The sequence below is a fragment of the Oncorhynchus gorbuscha genome, linkage group LG17 (assembly GCF_021184085.1).
Source record: "Oncorhynchus gorbuscha isolate QuinsamMale2020 ecotype Even-year linkage group LG17, OgorEven_v1.0, whole genome shotgun sequence".
Lineage (NCBI taxonomy): Eukaryota > Metazoa > Chordata > Actinopteri > Salmoniformes > Salmonidae > Oncorhynchus > Oncorhynchus gorbuscha.
The window spans coordinates 49,913,180-49,930,376 of NC_060189.1; the positions used below are offsets into that span (position 1 = coordinate 49,913,180).

At 44.3% G+C, this 17,197-nt stretch overlaps 1 protein-coding gene across 1 annotated transcript in view; it reads left to right on the forward strand.

Moving 5' to 3' along the window:
* Positions 1 to 17,197, forward strand: part of LOC124001586 (protocadherin Fat 1-like) — a 99,810-nt gene that overhangs the window by 21,570 nt on the left and 61,043 nt on the right. Inside the window, 2 exon segments of the mRNA XM_046308499.1 lie at positions 3,328 to 3,642; positions 14,375 to 14,436. Of these exon segments, the coding sequence (XP_046164455.1) occupies positions 3,328 to 3,642; positions 14,375 to 14,436 (377 nt within the window).

Here is a 17,197-nt window from a genome sequence, read left to right on the forward strand (position 1 = left end):
CTTAACAACTGAGTCATTTCCTATTGCTTTAGCCCTGACATGACACAACACAAGCCTGCCTCATGATCAGATATATTTTTAAAGCCCCAAATAAAATGTGCATGAGAAACCACATCATAAACGTTGGGTAATCCTCGAGGGAAACAATTGTGCACCCATCCAGAGAAGGATTGCTGACTAGCCTGCTTTCTAGTGTGCCGTTTTGATGGTTCCACCACTGATCTCCTTTCAGTCATCGGGGTTGGGGGGGTATTGTTGTGAAATGTTAGTCCTAACAGGTCTTTTGAAAGCTCCTCTGTTTGCTCAGCTGAAAGCTATAGGCCCCTCATGGCATATGGCCTGCTGTAAAACACCAGGCCTGTCATGTAGAAACAGACAGTAGGGCCTGATGTCAATACCAACCTTCTACCCTACCATATTCCCCACACTGCTGTGCACCGACACCTACCTATGATTAAAATAGGGAGAAAGAGAAACTCATTCAGTGCCATCTTTCCTTTCTCTTTTTTTCTTTGTTCTCTTTCAAGTGCTATCTACATACTGAAAAATACATTTTTCCTAAGCGTTTGTTTGATCCCCTTAGCAGAATGCTGAATGCTCTTTGAGCTACATTTTGAGTGCTGGCCTTATTGTTTTTATATGTATGGACTAAGACAATTTCCATCTAAAAAGCTGGGAGTGAAATGGTTTTCCATATAGAAAAATTATATTAATTTTTCTTTCAGAAATCTTGTTAAGGTTCCGTCAATGGGACAGTTGTAAATCATGCAGAGCGTTATATTAGAGAAATAACAGGTCGGTACATATACGGTGGGGCAAAAAAAGTATTTAGTCAGCCACCAATTGTGCAAGTTCTCCCACTTAAAAAGATGAGAGAGGCTTGTAAGTTTCATCATAGGTACACTTCAACTATGACAGACAAAATGAGAGAAAGAAATCCAGAAAATCACATTGTAGGATTGTTAATGAATTTATTTGCAAATTATGGTGGAAAGTAAGTATTTGGTCAATAACAAAAGTTTATCTCAATACTTTGTTATATACCCTTTCTTGACAATGACAGAGGTCAAACGTTTTCGATAAGTCTTCACACGGTTTTCACACACTGTTGCTGGTATTTTGGCCCATTCCTCCATGCAGATCTCTTATAGAGCAGTGATGTTTTGGGGATGTTGCTGGGCAACACGGACTTTCAACTCCCTCCAAAGATTTTCTATGGGGTTGATCTGGAGACTGGCTAGGCCACTCCAGGACCTTAATGCTTCTTACGAAGCCACTCCTTCGTTACCCGGGCAGTGTTTTTGGGATCATTGTCATGCTGAAAGACCCAGCCACGTTTCATATTCAATGCCATTGCTGATGGAAGGAGGTTTTCCCTCACGATACATGGCCCCATTCATTCTTTCCTTTCGATGGATCAGTCGTTCTGGTCCCTTTGCAGAAAAACAGCCCCAAAGCATGATGTTTCCACCCCCATGCTTCACAGTAGGTATGGTGTTCTTTGGATGCAACTCAGCATTCTTTGTCCCCCAAACATGACGAGTTGAGTTTTTACCAAAAAGTTATATTTTGGTTTCATCTGACCACATGACATTCTCCCAATCTTCTTCATCCAAAAGCTCTCTAGCAAACTTCACACAGGCCTGGACATGTACTGGGGGACACGTCTGGCACTGCAGGATTTGAGTCAGTGCTACGTAGTGTGTTACTGATGGTAGGCTTTGTTACTTTGGTCCCAGCTCTCTGCAGGTCATTCACTAGGTCCCCCCGTGTGGTTCTGGGATTTTTGCTCACCGTTCTTGTGATCATTTTGACCCCACGGGGTGAGATCTTGCGTGGAGCCCCAGATCGAGGGAGATTATCAGTGGTCTTGTATGTCTTCCTTTTCCTAATAATTGCTCCCACAGTTGATTTCTTCAAACCAAGCTGCTTACCTATTGCAGATTCAGTCTTCCCAGCCTGGTGCATGTCTATAATTTTGTTTCTGGTGTCCTTTGACAGCTCTTTGGTCTTGGCCATAGTGGAGTTTGGAGTGTGACTGTTTGAGGTTGTGGACAGGTGTCTTTTATATTGATAACAAGTTCAAACAGGTGCCATTAATATAGGTAATGGGTGGAGGACAGATGAGCCTCTTAAAGAAGAAGTTACAGGTCTGTGAGAGACAAATCTTGCTTGTTTGTAGGTGACCAAATACTTATTTTCCACCATAATTTGCAAATAAATTCATAAAAAATCCGATAATGTGATTTTCTTTTCTCATTTTGTCTGAAATAGTTGAAGTGTACCTATGATGAAAATTACAGGCCTCTCATCTTTTTAAGTGGGAGAACTTGCACAATTGGTGGCTGACTAAATACTTTTTTGCCCCACTGTAAGTGCCTTATATCGGCTGAAAACTTAAATTCTTGTTAAAATAACTGCAAACTACATTTTGAAATCTTGCTCTGATTTATCATCCAAAGGGTCCCAGAGATAACATGAACTGTCGTTTTGTTAAATAAAATTATTTTTCATACCCTAAAAAGGTCCATATAGCACGCAATCATTTTTGTATTTCCACTCGTTCAATTTGCAAAGAAAGGAATCTGTGAAAATCTCACCCTAAATGTTGTTTGAACAAGTCAAATCACATTAGTATCTATTCCTCAGAGGTCCTAGAAGGTAACAAGACTTCACTGTTTCATTAGTGGTGTAGTTTATCCTATAGGACACCATATTTGGTCAGAGAGCTACGCCTTTATGGCACGCCGACGACTCGGGCGGCCATCACTTGAACGGCTGTATCTTTCTCAAATAAGCACCAATCGGGGTCAATCAAAGCTAGCTAGATAGCCAATGAGCTGGGCTTTACGGGAGTTTTGCCCAAATGACTCTGGAGACTTCACACTAAAAGTCTTGTAGGTCAGTCATTCTTCAAGTTATCCATTTGAAATTTTGCACATACACCGCTACCATCTTGTGGACCCTATCGGAATTATAACCAGAGTGACAGCTATAACAGTGACCTTTCTCTTGCATTTCAAAGATGGTGGTAAATAAACACTGGTTGGTTTTCTCTTTGTATTTTATTCTACCAGATCTATTGTGTTCGATTCTCCTACACTCAATTCACATTTCCACAAACTTCAAAGTGATTATTTTAAAATGGTACCAAGAATATTCATATCCTTGCTTCAGGGCCTAAGCTACAGGCAGTTCGATTTGGGTATGTCATTTAGGTGAAAATTGAAAAAAAGGAGGCTATCCCTTTTGGTTTTCCATTAAAAAAATATTTAATCATAATAAAAGAGCCATAAGAACTAATGATTCTCTCTTTCTTTCTCCCAGGGGTCATCAGAACCCAGGAACTCCTGGACCACGAGACCACCCCGCACTACTGGCTGACTGTGTACGCCACGGACGGCGGCGTGGTGCCCCTCTCGGCCTTCGTGGAGGTCTACGTGGAGGTCCAGGACGTCAACGACAATGCGCCGCAGACCTCTGAGCCCGTCTACTACCCGTCGGTGGCGGAGAATTCGCCCAAGGACGTGTCCATCATCCAGATCGAGGCGGTGGACCCGGACGCCCGGGCCGGCGACAAGCTCTCCTACAAGATCACCAGTGGCAACCCGCAGGGATTTTTCGCCATCAACCCCAAGATGGGTAAGACGAAGGCAAAGGCCGCCACTTTGAATTTTAAATTTATTGATTCCCAAGGTGGAATTGAATTCTCGCAGGCAAACATGTGTAGTGCTACTATGCTTTAAATGAAGTGCATTGACAGAATAGTAAAGGTAGAAAGAAAACAGCCAGTTAAGTTCATGCGTGTTATTAGTGTTATCCATTTGTGGTACAATGAAATGTATTGGAAATGGCCTTGTCTTTTGCTTCACATTTGCGAAGTGTGTTCTGTAATATGAAACACGAAGCACGTACAGCGCCTTGGATTTATCCTCCCACGTATAATGTGTGGCCAGCAATCAATTAACCATTGCCTAACAGATTGTAGGCAATAGGCTACATACCAACTGAGAGTCGAGTGTATGTAATGTCATGTCCAAATTAACCACTTGAAAGAATCCAACTCCTCTCACAAGGTCGTGAATATCGCTTCTCCATAAAGAATAAATGTCGAAAGAATAGATGTTCAATTGCCCTTTGAGGCTTTAAGGGTAAACAGGGCCAGTTGTAGGTTATCTAGGTGATATCAATATTTTTGTTTTTGTTTTATAAGAAGCCTTTGGTATCTCCAGTATGCCCACGTGATTTTAGCATGGTCGATAGGAGTGCTGTCTACAGGGATTTTCCCCACTAACCACAGAGCACAGTGTGTTCACATATGGTGTTCTAAAAATGGACGAACGTTGAATATTTCATCGTTATTCTTGAGGGGGTAAAGCCCACTGGTGCAGACAGTGATTTGACTTCAACATGAGCGGAAATAGTAGGAAAACGAGTACATGTTGCAAACTGAAGCTTTTGAAATGAAAGCTGAAGTTTTTGAATGTGGATGTTGTAGTTTTTTTTCTTCAGAGGACTGTGCGTTATTTTTTGGTGGGGTTTTGAGGAATTTTTCACACTTTATATTCAGTTTATATTCACCATGTTATTATATATATATATATATGAATGTGATTTATTAGTATAATATCATAGAGCTTGACTTTGTTCAGTTGGCTTTCATTACAATTCAGTCTGGACTTCAAATGCGTTATCTGCAGTCCCCATGCCAAGTTATGGATTTGCAGTAGTTACCATAGCAGCTGCTCAATATGAAAAGTCTGCTAGACTGAATCAAGTCAATCAGCAAAATTAGATTTGTATGTCCCCTTTTAATAATTAACACAGCATTGTTATTACAAACAAGCTTGTTTACTTTGATTGCATTGTGCAACCTTGTATGTCTTTCAGTAGCTGCTAATTAACAAACTCCATTTAAATCCTTCCTCTGAGTTTTGCGTACTCGTCTCTTGTTGCTTTTTTAAACTGACATGAGGAATGGGCGGTAGAGCAGTCGTCTCTCCCATTTCCCCCATTGACTTGTGTGGTCCCATAATCCAAAGGCGGTCCTCCCATCAACAAACTGTGGTTATTTTTGTAATAGCAGGGGCCAATGTAAATGTCCTTGACCAAATAAGGGTTCGTCATATAGCATGCTCTCTCTAGCTTTCCCGACTGATGGCAACTCTCCAAGGAGAGACAGAAAAGAAAGGGGAGAAAGAAAGAGTGCCCCCCCCCCCGTTTTTTTTCTTTCTAAGGCGCATTTGGCTGCATTTAGATCATTTAGGCATAGGTTTGATCATGAAGGTGGCAGTTGTGTGGGAGGTGGAAGGTTTGTGTGAGTGTGGGTGTGTGTGTGTGTGTGTGTGGGTTGACTGTAAGATTCCACTTAGACAGATAAGACATCCTGAACACAGTGGGCAAAGTGTATTTATTGCAACGGAGCAGGCATTCTTGAAGTGGAGCAGGCATTCTTGAAGTGATTTACAGTATAGACTAGTAGAGATGAGTTCGCCAGACTCATGCTGTCGAGATAATAGCCGTTGTTGGATTTTAGGAGTTGGCCTCGATTTTGAGTTTCTCCTATTTGTAGTTAGTATATAGGGCAGACCAGCCTAGACATGGATGCACACCGGTGATTAATCACATAAGATCTGATCAGCCGAAGAGGTTTAATTTCACCCAACGTTTTAACAGGATTGTCTGATTCTATTATACTGTGTTCCCTTAAGAGCTCCATTGGTGCCCTCTGATCAATGGGCAGGTCCATATTTGACCCCGGCCATTGATTTGGGCTGACATCCAATGATTTTCTTTTGACCTCTTGAGATGGAAAGCACGTCTCCGCTGTTGGAAACCCAAAGGCGTGTCTGAGAAAGTGAATTTGACGTGTCGGTTTGTCTATTTTCCGGTTAGCTGCTCAAGATCGGCCCCTTAGTCGCTTACACCGTTGTGTATTGTAGTTGGGTGTTTTTGCCTCCCATTCAGAGTCTGGATTGAAACTCCACGTTCTTTCTTCCTCACGTATCCGATATGAGTCACGTTCTTTCTTCCTCACGTATCCGATATGAGTCACGTTCTTTCTTCCTCACGTATCCGATATGAGTCACGTTCTTTCGACGCATTGTTCTTGGAAGTTCTAAAAACGACCCTATTTAGCTCCCACAGAGCAGATTTCAACTTGCCCTTTGAACCAAATGCTTCTACTTAGCCTACATATTACCAGCAAATATGTCCCCCCTTCCGGATTACGGGGTATTTAATGAAACTCAAAGCTTTACGGGGCTACTGAGTCTACCTGTTTATGTTCCAAACATGCACATCTGCTCCGGTTGCTATGTCGTTCTTCTCAAATGGTTCACACGAAGGACGGTGGTGAGCGAGGGATGAAACCCATTCATGCATATCAAAGTGTTTTACTTATTTTTTTTTCTATCAGTGGAACACCAGGGCTCCTAGCGTCAGGTACAAAGAGAAACTTTAACCAAATCACTGCCCCCGTATGTGTTTGTGTCATTTCTCTGGAGGAGAAGAAGAAAGTGAGAGTGGGGGGGTTGAGTGCATCTCAACTGTTGCTGAATACATTAAATGTAATATTCAGAAGTGAATGGGACACATTTGTAGAGAGAGAGAGAGAGGTTCAAAAACAGCAACGGGAGCAAGGCCCTGTTTTGGCATATCTACAAAGCTCTAGAAAGGAGTGGGGGGAAATTATTGTGTGGGTTTTGGCAAACGTTGCATACACACGCATAGCTAGCTAGCTTATTAGCTTTGAAGCTAACATTTCTTCCCTTCAGCCGTCTGCTTTAAAGTCTGACAGCTTCAAATGCAGAGAGATGAAGGCTTCTTCTCATGCCACTTTTGGGTCACCCTTTTCCCTATTTTGGTGAGCATTGCAGACACGTGTAGCTTAGCTAGCTATCATTGCCGCTAGCATTTTCCTCCTGTAGCTTATTGCCCGACAGTCCAAGGGCTTCAAACGCAGATGAAGGCTTCATCTCCTGGCTGCTTTTGTGTCACCTTGCCCTTTTCCCTGTGCAGTCCCCGTATCGGCTGGCTAAATCCCTGGACGAAAGGCTTACTTTATTTCTGCAGAGTAAACAAGTCCGGCTGTTTAGTTCCCTGTAACTCTAGGGGTTTCATTTAAGTGCAAGGCCAGCTCTCTCCTTCTCTCTCGCAAGACACCATGGCATTCCCATTCGGAGAAAGCTGACAATGGGAATTCATGGGATTTGGTGTTTCGCTTGGTCTGGAATAAAAAGAGTTCCTCCCCGCTGTTTGAATGTTTTTTCTTTTCCCCAGTCTTTCGAAGACGCCAAGGAGAATTGGGCCACTTGAATACTGTCTGCTTTGTGAGATTGACTCCTTGACCATCAATGTATGTATGCAGTCTGTGTTTGTAGCGTTGTATGTGCCTCCTCACATAACTCAGTGGTCTGTATCCAGAGCTGGTGTGAACGACTCTCCCCCTTTCTCCTTCACCTGATCTAGTGCTAACCCACCCACTCGCTGTGTTGAAGCGGATCAGGTTTATCATGATACACATACCACAGGATTCCCACCCTGCCTCCTCTCTCATTCGTCCCTCCCCCTCTCTCTCTGTGGGTTCAGCGTCCTTTTCAAACACCGCTCCGGTCGGAAAACACATTTCTGTTTTTCCCACCCTCGCTCGGCTTGACCCCCAGCGAGCTCTTATAGAAGTAGAGTTATCGAGTTACCCACCTCCTGCTCTGTACAAGCCTCCACTCTCACGTGCACTCTCCACTCTTTAAATCGCTACAAAGCTCTCGGGCAGTCGTCAGGGAGAGGTGGACGTGAGCTGCATCCCTGCCTAGAGGGAGACGAGGAAGACTGTTACTGTTAATGATACCTGGCGAAAGAGGGATTGAAATGACGAAGGCAGCCTGCTGCGACGGTTTGGACTGGGCTTTAAACAATGTCGGGAACTGGAGGTTGTGCTCAAACAGCCGTGACTTCTCGTCGGATGTACACTTGCACTCAGGAAACAGGGAGGGAGTGGGAGAGGTCAGCCAAAGGTCACAAGAATATCGCAGAGTCTGCGATAGCCTAATTCTAACTCGCTGGCAATCCTACTATGTAGTCCAAAGGTGATAGATCATGTGCTGATGATTATGATAAAGGTGATGATCATTGTGATCTGTAAAGAGCAAGAGCACCAATAGTCTCTGGTTCAGTATTTCAGTGTTTAACTACGATCCCTCTAGGACTCTCTTTTAGGACGATAGGTTCAAGGTTCCCGAGGAGCGAGATCAAACACTGTCCTTGCCCAAGAGACTATTGTATAGTCTGTTGTATGAAAGTTAGCCTTGGAGCGCAAACACACAAAACCTCCCCTTTCACAATGAGGCACTCAATGTTCTTCACTTGACAACAGTACAGCATAGCCCATTCACTTAGTTCTGCCTCCTCTTTTAGTCCTGACAATGGCGTGTCCTGTGTGGGACAGAGTTGTGTGTGGTACCACATTGTTTCCCCCGCATTTGTCGGCAGCAGTTGACCCAACGTATTGAAATTAATGGGAAAGATAAACCCAGGTGATTATTATTATTATTATTTAAAAAATATGTTTTGGCCACCATTGCTAGTCCTCCTCAGAGAGCCAGTCATTGTAGTAAATTGAAAAGGAATATCTCGGTATTGCGTTGGCAAGCATGGTTTCCTCTGACAGCTTTTATATGCATTTCTAATGCCGGTATTTGTATGAAAAGCCGTTGGAACAGGAAAAACTTTTAAAAAATAGCCGGTGGGGTCCGGGCTTCAAATCATCCTCTCCGTGATATACTCATATCGGCTTTCAGCGGCGCCTTCTCTATTAGAAAAGGGGAGAGAAAAAACATCTGACAATGTGCACCCGCGTTTTATCAAAGCGCCCAGGCCGAGCGCGAGGGGAAGCCAGATAGGAAATGGATAATACTACCAACAACTTCCCGCCGTTTCCTGCTATTCGGGGGCCGAACAATGAGCACGAGACACCAAATGTTGTTAAAGGAGCGAGAAAGGAGAGGGATGGAGTATACTTTTCTCAGGGAAAACTAATCCACCGCTTCACACCTGAACCTAATCCACACACCTGAACCTTTTGTAGGGTGTTTTTCTGTGTGTGTGTGTGTGTGTGTGTGTGTGTGTGTGTGTGTGTGTGTGTGTGTGTGTGTGTGTGTGTGTGTGTGTCTGTCTCTCTGTTTGAGAGTGTGAGGGAGGCCTATAGCACTAGGCTTCGAGGTTCATTAAGTATGGACTTAGGACACCTGTTCCTCCCGGCTCGCCCCTTCCTAAGCTCCTAAGCACCTCCCTCACCTCTCTCTGGGAACAGCTGAATCTACATCCTGGCACACCGGCCAGACTGTCTGTCTTCAGCGCGTGACTGAGAATGGGAATGTACACAGGAGCCCATGTAAAAAAAAACATACAAAAAACATGGCTGTCATCTGCCTGGGATTGGTGTTTTCTCACTCACACACAAGGTGTTTCCGGTCTTTCACTGTCTATTTTGCTCTACCTTTCTCTTCTTACCTCCCTCTCTCTGTTTCTCTCTTTCTCCCTCCCTCTCTCCCTCTAAATTGAAGCCAGACACATTACATTCAGGCATAATATAAGCAGTATAGCCAGTATGTAGATCCCAGCTGGTAATCAGCTCCACAGTATCCAATTACTCATCCTAGTCACCAACCCATACATCAATCACACTCTCAAGCAGGCATCTGGAGAGAACACCCCCCCCCCCCCCCCAATAAAAAAACAGATAGGGGCTGCATTCCTATAGGGACACCGTTAGCACAATGTTTTGCAACAGGAGATGAAAATGTGTGCCTCTCCTTGGAGAAGTCCCTCACTGTTTTAGCCAGTTGTCTTCCGTTTGGTGCCCTGTGAATGCGACCCCCCCCCGTCATATTTAACAATGGTAATCAGAATCAGTCACACCCAGGTGGCTCTGATACGCTTTCAATGTACCACGACCACAGATGACATTGACCTTATAAAAATTGGTCCGCGAAATTGCGTTCCTTCAGTGTCAATATTTATTTCTGTTCGTGGTCGTAAGCAAATGTGCTTCCTTGTGCTTCCGCTTATCGTCAGTCCTGCACATCCTGTCGGGGGAAAATTCCCAAGCTTCCAATAGTCCTCAGCTTCCATCATATGAATATTAGTTTTGGAGATTATATATTTTCCCAGATCTCCTGTATCCGTCCTACTCGAGAACTGTCTACAGAGAGACAGTGAGCTCATAGTAGGGGTCCCTCTTTTTGTGTCCCTAATGGGAACCTATTCCCTACTTACTGCATTACTTTTGACCAGGGCCCACTGTCAAAAGAAGTGCACTATGTAGGGAATAGGTTTCCATTAGGGACGCATGCATTGTTTGTTTATATGCCCTCTTATGAATATCCATTAGATGAGTCCTATTAGCTACCTGGTAGGAGGGTAATGAGGTAGGAAGCATCCCTATCCCTCCTTGGGGTGTGTATGCGTTTAGGGGAGCGAGGCAGGCATTTTAGTTTTGGAGTGATATAGCTGTCTCTCTCTCTCCTTCGCTAAATGCTAGCCATTTTCACAAAGAGCCCCTCTTAGCAGCAGGTGTGGGAGGGTCACGGGAGGGTATTGTCTGAGTCCACTTACACTGTGTCTGTGTGTGTGCCTGTCAGTATGTCCCTGTCCGAGTGTGTGGCAGGTTTCTATCTTGTTCTGTGAATCTGTGTCCCTGTCTGCATCCCTGTTTGTACGTGTGAAGTGGGCTCTTACGGGGACGCAGGGGCCTTTTTTGTAAGCTGTGTGAAGTGCGGCATTTCTCCCCTAGCTAAATGATACATCTGCGGAGGCCCATCATGGTCCCCAGTCAATGGCTCTGTGGCAGCTCACCTTTTTAAAGGAACACCCAAACAACCCCTTCTCTACTCTTAACTGTTTATCCTGCCTTATCTTAGAACCCCTCACACAAGTCGGCCATGCTTTGGGCTACTTCTTTTGGGATACTTTGCCGTGCGACACACACTTTGGGATAATGACGGTTTTCTTGGGCTGTGTGATGGAGCAACAAGTGCAGGAAACAAATGGCTGTTTTTTTTACCTACATTTTGGGTTCTGCTTGTGTCTCCCCGGAGACTAGCTTGGAGCTAGTTGGTAGATTCTACAATGAAACATGAAGATGTTGAAATTATTGTCTTCGGCACTCGCAGCTAGGAGAGGTTAAATGTTTTCTCCTTATGAGAAAAACGAGTCGCCCTGGGCCGTTATATATATTTTTTACCCTCAACACAACAGAAAAACAGCAATCCCGACCTAGATCAAATAATGAAATCTCGGGGAGATTTCTGCTAGTTTTTCAACAATTACGGTAAATATCTCAAGGCGCTCATATAGCTCGTTCATAACCGGGGAGGGTTTTAACCACCCACTGCAGACACCAACAAGATTCCCACACGTCTGCAGTCGACAGCTAAATATGTGTCACCCTGCTAGACTGCTAATCACTGCAGTAATACCTGGGTTGTGTCGTCCCAGCCTGGCATCGTCCCGACCAGCTCCCCCGGCCTCCATTTTGGAGACGCGGTTGTGCATGCTGAGGAGCGACCTCTCTTCTGCAACTGTTGTTTTTCCCCTCTTCTCAAAACAGCCTGGCTGTAATTACTGTCGGCCCCGGCTCAGCCCACTCCTGAGGAGGCTTGTGTGTGTTTGGACCGCTATATTGTGGATTATAACGGCAACCTTCTCTCTGCTGTCTTGTGTGTGTGTGTGTGTGTGTGTGTGTGTGTGTGTGTGTGTGTGTGTGTGTGTGTGTGTGTTTTTTTGAGAGCTGGTTTTTGGGTTTGGAACGGCAAGCTTCTCCCTGATGGCAGGCCTATATGTAGCCTGTTGGCAGGCCTATATGTAGCCTGTTGGCAGGCCTATATGTAGCCTGATTGCAGGCCTATATGTAGCCTGCCAACAGCTGTACAGCTCCTCTAATCTTAACACAATTTAGTCATGTTGACTTCTCTGTACTCTGTATCTAGGACTAGTCCCTATAGCTATACACCGACTGTAAAAAAAAAACTTTCCATGACATAGACTGACCAGGTGAATCCAGGTGAAAGTTACGATCCCTTATTGATTTTTAAGCCCTGAGACAATTGAGACATGGATGAAAGCATGAAGTGCCTTTGAACAAGGGATGGTAGTAGGTCGCAAGGCACACCAGTTTGTGTCAAGAACTGCTGGGGTTTTTCATGCTCAACATTTTCCTGTAGGTATCAAGAATGGTCCACCACAAAAAGGACAGCCAGACAACTTGACACAACTGTGGGAAGCATTGGAGTCAACATGGGTTGGGCATTCCCTGTGGAAACGAGTCCACGCCCGACGATTTTGAGGCTGTTCTGAGAAGAGAAGGGGGGGGGTGCAACTCAATATTAGGAAGGTGCTCTTAATGTTTGGTAAACTGTGTATAGTACTTACTGGCGGCAGTGTATTTCCAATCCATAGGCAGAATTGATCTTCAGAGGCTGGATGCCTGGAGCCGTGGCTCAGATAAAGATTGGAACGTACGCTAAGCTAAGAGTACCACTTCATAGTTGTTGACGCTTCTAACCCCACATCAAAGGACCGCTCCCGAGAGCTAGGAGACAGCTAAGATACTTTAAGAAAAAAAGAAAGATAGCTCCAGCCATCCGGATCAATTTAGAGCAACCTTTCCTAAGAGTTGTACCTCAGTTAAATTTAGCTTCTCGCTAGGATGGATGTGCAGAGGAGTCAACCCCCGTCCCTTCAATTAAAGCTGTGGAGGATTTTCAGCCTGGCACACTTGGCAGCTTGACAAAGGGGAACGTGTGTTTGTTTGTGTGTGTGAGAGCACAACCCCCTCTCTTTGCCAGTCTTTGTGAAATATGGGTAATAGTATTATGTATGTATGTATGTATGTATGTGTGTGTGTGTGTGTGTGTGTGTGTGTGTGTGTGTGTGTGTGTGTGTGTGTGTGTGTGTGTGTGTGTGTGTGTGTGTGTGTGTGTGTGTGTGTGTGTGTGTGTGTGTGTGTGTGTGTGTGTGTGTGTGTGTGATTCTCTCTTTCATTCTTTGGGAAATGGGGGTAATACGATCACTTTGTTCATGTCCATTGAGATGCCCTGCAAATTGTCCCAGTTTTCAGGACAGCCCCACCGATATGCCTTACCTTCTTTTACAAAGAGCCTTGTTCGCCAGTTAGCTGCTAGTCTCAACCCATAACACTACCCATGACCAAACTACCCAGCATTATTACAACAGTACAGTGTAGCCCATTGACTTAGCTGTTGCATTTGTCCTGACAGTGGCATGTTGTCAAGCGTCCTTCCTTTCTTAATTGTTCCCAATTTCCCGGACAAGCTTTTCCAACTTGTAACGCCTTCATTAGCTTTGTTCAATGTATTGCAAACAAAACAAAAACTAGCTTAGCACACAAGGGAAACATTGTCTTTCTCTAATGCTGATAGCGCTTTGTTTTTTATTTATTTCAAATTCCAAATGAACATTGTTACTTTTTAGGGTAAGGTATGACGCCCGGGGGAGCTCTGGCTCAGTTGAGTCCTTAATTTCCTGTGCAGGCCTATTTTGAGAGGTGCTGTAAATTGTGGGCTTGCTATTCTGGTTTGCACCATATGTGCCATTGATGAGCTCGGGTTTCGGAAATCCTTTTTTTTTTTTTGCTATGATAATCAGGTCGACCAGCCGGCTCTGGTGCGGTCTGCTCTGGCACGTCTACTCTGCACTCATGTCTACTGCAAGGTTACAATTACGCCGGGAGTGAGAATACGCTGCTTATTATTTGAGGAGAAGAGACTGCTCGTATAATGTAGCCATATATTTAAAACAAAATTATCTCTCTTCTCCCCGTCCTTTGGTTGAATCTGATTTCAAATCTCGAAAATCCTTAACCAAACCGTGGGGATCTCATTCGAAACCCCTACACAGACGAGTTGAGACTCTGGCGCTCGGGCTTGGGGCTGTAGTTGACTGTGTCTGCCTCTTGACTGCCCGCCTCTGTATTTGTTCAGCTTGCGCTATAAGCCTCAGTTAGAGTTTTAGAGGCCACCGCTTGTTACAGAGCCCGTCAGCGGACCTCCGCGATATTTCACTTGTGGCGGACTGTAAATCAGCTATTTGCCCTTTCATGCTTTGGTGTTAGTTTAGCTTTAGGAAGCATGTCATGCGTCTTGTAATGAAGTTTGTCTGCCATTACAAATATGCCTTTTTTTCTCAGTATTAGCTGCCTTTTTCTCTATGGTTTTGTGATTTCATTTTCATGATTGCATCAAGTCAAGAAAGTGGAATATCACATTGTCCTGTAGCAAGACGATGTAACATTGATGCAACATTAATACATTGATCGGGGCCATAGTACTAACAAACCTCTCTTTTCTCTCAACAGGTCTTGTTACAACTACCTCGAGGAAGCTGGATCGAGAACAGCAGGATGAGCACATTCTTGAGGTAAGCACCTTGTTTTGTCTGGTCTACCACTAACAGAAAGGGGGAGGGAGAAAGAAGAGGGGGAATAAAAAAAACGGTCTACTTCCTTGTCTGTCCGTCTGTGTGAGCCCTCGTGTTTGTTTGGAGAAGCATTAGCAGCACTGCTAATCATCAGAAAGGCCCTCAAGGACGACCTCTTCAGCCGAAACGGCCTTTAGGCTTGGCTGTCTTCAACCTCCAACCAACGTACTTTGGCCGAGCGCCAAGTGTTGCCAACCAAAACAAGCTGGTGCACAGAGTCGCAGCGCATAGTTCCACACTAACCGGCGGAAGGGGGTTTGGGTTTTGGATCATGATTCCGCTGTTTGAGATTACCAGGGGGGAATCAGGGTGACTGTGTCTTTGTTCTTCTCCAGTGTACCGTCACGGGATCGAGGGGGGCAAGCCGGGGCAGGAAGCGAACCTTCAACGCCGGGTTGATGTTTAAACTTGTGGATACTCACTTTTTCTCTCTCTATCGCTCTCTCTCTCTCTCTCTCTTTCTGTCTCTCCCTCTCTTTCTTTTCTAACCCCACCCTTCTTCCACACCCCCACTCCCCACTTCATTCCATTCCCTCTGCCCAACCTAACCAAACGTTTAACGCCAGCACATTTAATTTTGTGCCAAGATCGATTAACCAGATTGGGCGCTGCTTAATTATCGTTATAGGAGTTAATGCAATTTGCGGTTCATTGGATGCCAATTAATGCAGATGTGTGCCCGCATGCCAGCCACTCCCTGTGTTTTCATACTCAATTTACACAGTGGGACGCACTCATTTTATTCTGGGACTGGAGAGTAAAGATAGTGGGGGAGAGGAGGGGAGAAATCTGTTCTCCCGAGGGAGACATTTTACTGCCTCCCGCTTCTCCTTCTCTTCCTCCTCTCTCTTTCTCTGTCTCTCTCTTTCCCTCCCCCTCTCTCTCTCATTCTCTCCAACCACATGTATGACAAATTAAATGGCCTACTCTTAGATTTGAGTGCCGAGTTGCAGAGGCCTCAAGAGAGAGGAAAACTAAATTGAAGCTTTCGACACCAAAAGCCCTTTTTTAATTTGTTAAAGTGACCAGGCCAGGAGCCATCTGTGAAAACGACTGAGCAGATTCCCAGGGCAGTCAGAGTCCAAAGCCACCCTTGAGGGTTAATCTCAGGGGCATTGGTTGGTGTGTGACAGTAGAATTAAAGATGAAGAGAGCTGATAGCCGCTGTGTTTTTCCAACAGGCTCCTGTTTTTACGAATACATAGCCAGAGCCCGTTTGTTATTACTACGCTGTTCATTTGTCCCGTTTGAAGAAATGCTCCAGCAGACGTTAAATAACCACATTAAATGTTAACAAGCTCAAAGCGCTCCTCCAGTTCTTTCATGTTGGGGCCAAATTAAAATGCACAGTGACATTCGTAAACTTCTTTATACATACATACATACATACATACATACATACATACATACATACATACATACATACATACATACATACATACATACATACATACATACATACATACATACATACATACATACATACATACATACATACATACATACATACATACATACATACATACATACATACATACATGCATGCATGCATACATACATAACCCGTCAAACGTTTGGACACACCTACTCATTCAAGGGTTTTTCTTTATTTTTTAAAGTTATTTTCTACATTGTAGAATAATATTGAAGACATCAAAACTATAAAATAACACATATGGAATCATGCAGTAACTTAAAAAGTGTTAAACAAAGCTAAATATATTTTAGTTTCTTCAATGTAGCCACCCTTTGCTTTGATGAAAGCTTTGCACTCTTGGAATTCTCTCAACCAGCTTCACCTGGAATGCTTTTTCAACAGTCCTGAAGGAGTTCCCACATATGCTGAGCACTTGCTGGCTGCTTTTCCATCACTCTGCGTTCCAACTCATCCCAGACCTACGGCTCCCGAGTGGCTCAGTGGTCTGAGACACTGCCTCTCAGTGCAAGAGGCGTCACTGCAGTACCTTGTTCAAATCCAGGCTGCATCACATCCGGTCGTAATTGGGAGTCCCATAGGGCGGCGCACAAGTTGTCCAAGTTTGGCTGGGGTAGGCTGTCATTGTAAATAAGAATTTGTTCTTAACTGACTTGTCTAGTTAAATAAAGGTTATATTAAAAAAATGTCTCAATTAAGTTGAGGTCAGGTGATTGTGGAGACCAGGTCATCTGATGCAGCACCCCATCACTCTCCTTCTTGATCAAATAGCTCTTACACAGCCTGGAGGTGTCTTGGGTCATTGTGCTGTTGAAAAACAAATGATAGTCACACGAAGTGCAAACCAGATGGGATGGAGTATCACTGCATAATGCTGTGGTATCCATGCTGGTTAAGTGTGCCTTGACTTCTAAATAAATCACAGACAGTATCACCAGGAAAACACCACAGCACCTCCTCCTCCATGCTTCACGGTTGGAACTACACATGCAGAGCTCATACGTTCACCTACTCTGCGTCTCACAAAGACACGGCGGTTGGAACCAAACATCTCCAATTTGGACTCATCAGACCAAAGGACAAATTTCCACTGGTTTAATATCCGTTGCTCGTGTATCTTGGTCCAAGCAATGCTTTTCTTCTTATTGGTGTCCTTTAGTAGTGGTTTCTTTGCAGCAATTCAACCATGAAGGCCTGATTCACGCAGTCTCCTCTGAACAGTTGATGTTGAGATGTGTCTGTTACTTGAACTCTGAAGCATTTATT